The sequence below is a fragment of the Vipera ursinii genome (genome assembly GCF_947247035.1).
Source record: "Vipera ursinii genome assembly, chromosome: 7".
In the NCBI taxonomy this organism is placed as follows: Eukaryota; Metazoa; Chordata; class Lepidosauria; order Squamata; family Viperidae; genus Vipera; species Vipera ursinii.
In genome coordinates this window covers 38,833,675-38,839,674 of record NC_139521.1, presented here as the reverse complement: position 1 = coordinate 38,839,674, position 6,000 = coordinate 38,833,675, and the positions used below count along the sequence as shown (strand labels likewise).

At 36.6% G+C, this 6,000-nt stretch overlaps 1 protein-coding gene across 1 annotated transcript in view; it reads right to left on the bottom strand.

Moving 5' to 3' along the window:
* Positions 1-3,682: 3,682 nt before the first annotated feature.
* The window catches only part of SYNPO2 (synaptopodin 2), a gene marked incomplete at its 5' end in the record, with an annotated part of 93,475 nt that continues 91,157 nt past the window's right edge, over positions 3,683-6,000 (bottom strand). Inside the window, one exon of the mRNA XM_083367358.1 lies at positions 3,683-4,290. Within this exon, the coding sequence (XP_083223484.1) occupies positions 3,718-4,290 (573 nt within the window). The 3' untranslated portion in view covers positions 3,683-3,717. The remainder of the gene's footprint in view (positions 4,291-6,000) is intronic.

Genomic DNA, 6,000 nt, shown 5'->3' with positions numbered 1-6,000 from the left:
TGCCTTTGGCATCTAGTCATGCCGGCCACATGACCACGGAGACGTCCTCGGACAAGCGCTGGCTCTTCGGCTTTGAAACGGAGATGAGCACCGGCCCCTAGAGTCGGAAACGACTAGCACGCATGTGCAGGGGAACCTTTACCTTTACCTAATGAGTTTCTTTAAGCTACTCTCAAACCACCAAACACTTACTTTTATCCAAAAACACATTTCCTATAAGCTAAATCATTCTTGCTCTTTAGCCTCTGCTTATAAAATAAAGAAAACCAGGCATATGACAAATACTAATCTACAATACTAAGGACCCAGGAGAATGTGATTCATTTCATTACAACATAAGTATTTCACAAAAAGCCTGCAACTTCCCTAGTCACCAAAGGCCTTGCATATTTCATAAGTGTTGCAACATATGTCTCCTACTCATTTTACTGAAATCTGTACCATTGCTTTCCGCTTACATTACCTTCTATGACATCCTCAAGTCATTCCCTCCATATGAATACACATAATTTCTTCATATACCAAACCTTTCATACCATTCTTAAACAGGTGGTATTCTGAAAATAGTCTACTATGTTTACACTTGAAATTAACATTTTTTTTTCTGATATTAAAGTGAAACTGTAAGTCACTATAGTTTAGGCCTATAAGTATGTTTTTAAACTCAGTTCATTTCATTAAAAAGAATTCTTATTTACCTTTCTGAATATTGTGAGGTTTTATTTATTTATTATTTATTTATTAAATTTATATAGCTGTCCATCTCATTACCGTGACTTTGGGTGACTTACAAAGCTAAATGGTATATCTTACCATAATAAAGGAAATTGCTGTATTCTGAGCTGAATATTTTTCTTCAAACAAAATCTCTTTGCAGGTATTCAGTTATGAATATGTAAAGAGGTTTCAGGGAAGGATTTGGAGAGTTCCATGGATGACATTCTGTGACATTCTATACTGTACATCTAAGCTAACCCAAGATTGCCTTGAGGCTAAAGACAGTTGCCCTCAGGATGGATATGGTGATAGGATTTTGATTAGTCAGGATAAAGAGCCCATTTCATATATTCATCAAACTGCAGCTTGCAGCCCATTTAATTGGGGTTCTTCATGCAGAAGCTGGTGGGAATCTCTTAAGTAGGAAAAAAAAATCTGTTTTGTTTTGCTACATAAGAGCTTTACTTTACTTCCATCCTGAGGCATGTAACTTGTTTATACCTACATCCTGAGTGGCTTTTCCCTTTATCCTTCATCTTTCTTTGTGCTGGTTGTGAGAATCATGTCTTTCAGGTGCCTAGCATGTCTCTCTGACCAATTCAGTGTCTTAGTTTAAAAAGCGTATGTCTGTACTGAAACAGTATTTCAGATATTGAGCTAGAAAAAAAGAGTGGTGCTGGCAGCAAACATAAGTGGCACAACCAATTTGCATTAATGTAAGTTTCCTTCTTTTGGGAAGCAAGGTTGCATCGCTGTTTCGAAAGCAATGAAATATACCAGACAGTATGAAGATAGGCTATAACCTTAATCCTTACTAGAAAGGACCGTTGAATTTAACGGTAGTTGCTCCTGAGTTAACATTCATCAGATTTTAGCAGCAGAAATGAAGACCCAAGACAGTAGTCCTCAATTTACGACCACAATTGAGCCCAAAAACTATGTTAAGTGAGAAATTTTTTAAGTAGGTTTTGCACCATTTTATGATGTTTCTTGCGACATTTGTTAAGTGAATCACTGCAGTTGTTAAATTAGTAACACTGCTGTTAAATGAATCTGGTTTCCCCATTGACTTTATCAGAAAGTCGCAAAAGGGGATAAGTATGAGTCAGTTGTCAAGCATCTGAATGTAAATCACGTGACCATGGGGATGCTGCAACGTTTGTAAGTGTGAAAAATAGTCACAAGTCACTTTTTTGAGTGCCATTGTAACTTTGAACGGTCACTAAACGAACTATTGTAAATCGAGAATTACTTGCAAAGCACTTTTTAAACAGTTGTCTCTCCCTGCCTTATTCAGGAAACAGTGAACATATTAGAACCTGCTTGGTTATCCTTTGAATAGATGTGAAAAGAAGTATCTTCATATTTTGTTTGTTCTTGGAATATCTAGATTTTTAGAAAGAACTTAAAAATATCACAGCTAAAGTCTAAAACAAAGAAGTGAATGAAATGAATTTAAATTCCCAGGATTGTAGTCAGTGGTGGGATTCAGCCAGTTCACACCACTTTGGCAGAACCGGTAGCTAATTTTTTGTTGCCCAGGCCCAGAATGGACTTCTGGAAGCGGCATCCACACAGAGAACTGGTTGTTCACATTTCTGAATCCCACCACTGATTGTAGTATATCTTAGTGCAATGAGTAGTATTTTATTCCAAGGCAGGGATAAAATATCTGTGATCCTACAGAAGTTGCTGATTTAAAATTCATAGCAGCTAGCGTGACCAGTGTGAGAGATGTTGGGATTGCGGTGTAGCACTCTCTGGAAGATACAATTATCCACTCATGCTCCGAGGACTGATTTACCTCACAAATTGAGTTGTCTTTCCATTTCCTGTCATCTGCTATGCTATTCATTTCTAATTGTACTTTTGTTGTTATACCTTCAGTCATAAAAATGATTTTCTGACACTGAGGCCATTTGTGCTGATGTTTCCCCAAGCTGGTAATATAAACAAAAAGAAATTTGGAATGAGTGAGCACAACATGAGTTTGTAGATGCCTTCAAGAAGGTAAAGTTGTCTATTCAGAGTGACAGTTTCTTTCCAAAATCTCAGTGAGAAGACTTTTCTTCAATTGCTATCTAAGGTTTTTAACCAGAAATGCTAAGAATTCATCTAGGACAGGGGTAGGCAAACTTGGCTCTTTTATGACTTGTGGACTCCAACTCCCAGAATTCTTGAGCCAGCTGGGAGTTGAAGTCCATGAATCCATGAATTCTGGGAGTTGAAGTCCATGAATCATAAAAGAGCCAAGGTTGCCTACCCCTGATCTAGGACCTTCTGAAAACAAAATCTGTGTTCATCCACTGAAGTATGTTTCTCCAGCCAGAAAACTTTGAAGTATCAGCCGAATGAAACTTTAGACCCTATTATCTTTCCCTAACCAGTTAAGAAAAAAAATCCTATCTGAGTCTCAGAAAGATAAAAATAATGCAACTGAACTCTTTAGGTTAGGAATAACATTTGCATAGCCAATAAAGACGACTAAACCACAACATATCAGAACATAACCAATAGTACAAATAAACATTTAGCTAACCATAAGTAGACTTGTATAAGAAACAAAAGGAAATAACTTTCTTCATGATCACTAAGATTACATTATTTATAATGATTAATTGGATAATTCACAGGTGTTGATATTGCACAATTATACCCTTCCCAGTTTAAAATTTCACATATGGAAGGACATCAAAACACTATTTTGTGATTTGTTTTTATATAAAGTAGATTTCATCCTGTGTCTATCAATGCATATTTCTCTCAAGCACACCCACCCACCCACCCACACACACACACACACACACACACACACACACTCACCCACACACATACAACAAAGAAAATCTGGGATCAAAGTCTTTTATAATGCTGACAAATCATGGTGTCCCATTCTAGATAAATTTTGATTTTACCAGGCCAGAAAACATATATTCACACTTCTCATTTTAGAATATGGAGACCTTCAAGAAAGGAAACTACATCAGACTCATTTGCTTTTCATGTTTGACGCCTCCATCCCTTTGGATGTGGATTATAATTGGAGTCAGCCATTGATAGACAGTAATCAGATCTAGATTCCATGGAAATCATACCAGGATCAGTTTGGCCATGTTGACTATAATATGCAGGCTGAAGACGGGAACCATAATGGACAATGGAGCTAGGAGCAGACATTGATAACTTGGCAGGTAATGTGGCCACTGAGTAGCTCCTTCCAAGTGAGGCTAATTTAGAACGGACGCTTGGAGCTGGATGCTCATAAGCCACTTTTCTCTTCCAGTCATCAGGTGGCGTAGATAATGTTTTCCTACGAGCCGCTGACATGACATTTGCAACAATAGATTCTTGAATGGTTTGGGGACCAAAGGCATCATCCACAAATCCAAGGGGAGACTTAGCTGCTGCTTCCCAAGGGGTCAGCCTCTTCCCAGGCTTGTCAACTTCTGCTGGTGCTTTGGTAGTATAATCAGGAGTCGGTTGGACCATCACAGGAGAAACTGGGGACATGGATCTGGAAGAAGTAGAAGGTAGCCATCCAGGAACTGATAAAGATCGTTCACTGCCTTTTTCCTAGAAACAATAAAGGCTTAGAGTTATTACATTCTTTAATATCAGTGACAAAGATTCCAAAAGTAGAGCAATTTTTTAATCTATTTATCTGAAGTAGTAAGGTTGCTTTTTTAAATACCCAAGTAGCTTTTCAGTGTTATAAGAATAAAGCATTCTGACAAACATTTTAAAAAGCTGGTGTGTTTTTGCTGAATGATGTATTTAAAGGAAAATATAATTTCATAAATATTTATTTTTCTTTTTTAAAGAAACTATCTCCAGAACCTGTGATCAACTATTATTAACAAATTCAAGAAAGCATTAAAATAAGAAACCCAATTGTCAGTGTTAACAATTAGTGCATTTTTGGAAATAGCCTCCAGATAATACTAGGCTAGACTAGAAGTCAAAATTGTATCTCAGAAGACAGCAATAGAAAAACCATTATTTATCGACACAAAGAAACCTAATGGGTGTATTACCAAGAGTTGAGCTTGATTAAAATAAGGTTTCATTTGCCTACTTTCTAGGGTTTTGTTTTGTTCCTATGAATCAGCCTTTACTTTCTGTGACAGCCTGGGCTAGTCCCTGCATTTTTCATGGCTAAATTTCATAAGTAGTTTGCCATTGTCTCCGTCCTAGGGTTGAGAGAGAGAGAGACTGACCCAAGATCACCAAGCTGGCTTTGCTGTAACTAGAACTCCTCACGGTCTTTGGCTTTTAGCCCGATACCTTAACCACTACGCCACACTGACTCTCTACTGTCTGTTATAGTCATGGAAAAATAAATGTAGCATTAGAATTGAAGCTATGGGTAAATTTAGTCCATAAACTCCTTAAACTAGGTTTGAAGTGAAGCCATTGTCCTTTAGAGGCATTTCTTTGCATAGCAATAAAAAGCTAGTGAAGTAATAAGGAAATGCAATGGAGTTGAAATGACAAATAAGGTCACAAATCTAAAGCAATAAAGTGTGTGTGTGTGTGTGTGTGTGTGTGAGGAAATTGGTATAATTAATTTTGTTGTTGATGTTGTAATTGTTGCTATTCATAGCTTGGTTTTTACAGTTTGGGTTAAATAACAGTATATTATAACATTAGAATGGTATATTCTACTCTGATATACCCATATACACAAAGAAATTTACACTGATGTTTTCTGTTGTTTTGTTTGTTTGTTCTTTCTTACTAGTCTTTGTAAAAAAAGAAAGGTGAATGAATGAATTAGTGAAGCAAACTACGAAGTTGTCACTGCCTGGTTCTACGACCTTTTTTTGCTTCCTATGGAAGCAAAGAAAATTCTGGAAGAAAAGAATCATTGCTTGAAATATCAAGCTATGAAACCCTAAAAATAAATTGTAGATGCTATTTGCAATCTAATGTTCTAACTTCACATTACACAAGCATTACTGTTCTGGTGCAACATTGCCAAAAGATCATAACGCAAGGTCATCATGTCGAGATGATGATATCATGTTAAATTTTTGTTGCACTGTTGCATCAGCTTAAAGCCACAGTTGTTAACCAGACTGCTTTAAATTAATTGTTTATTAATGTCCCATATTTACTTGTGTGGCTTTACAATCATTTGGTATGAAGGTAATATTAAGAAAATGGAAGTTGTGCTGTAATGTTCAATAAAGCCTATAATATTATGCCAGTCACAGTTTATGCAATTTTAAAACAAAATGTGTAACTTGTTAACCCAGTTTGGAAGCAGCAAGCAGCAAGAAT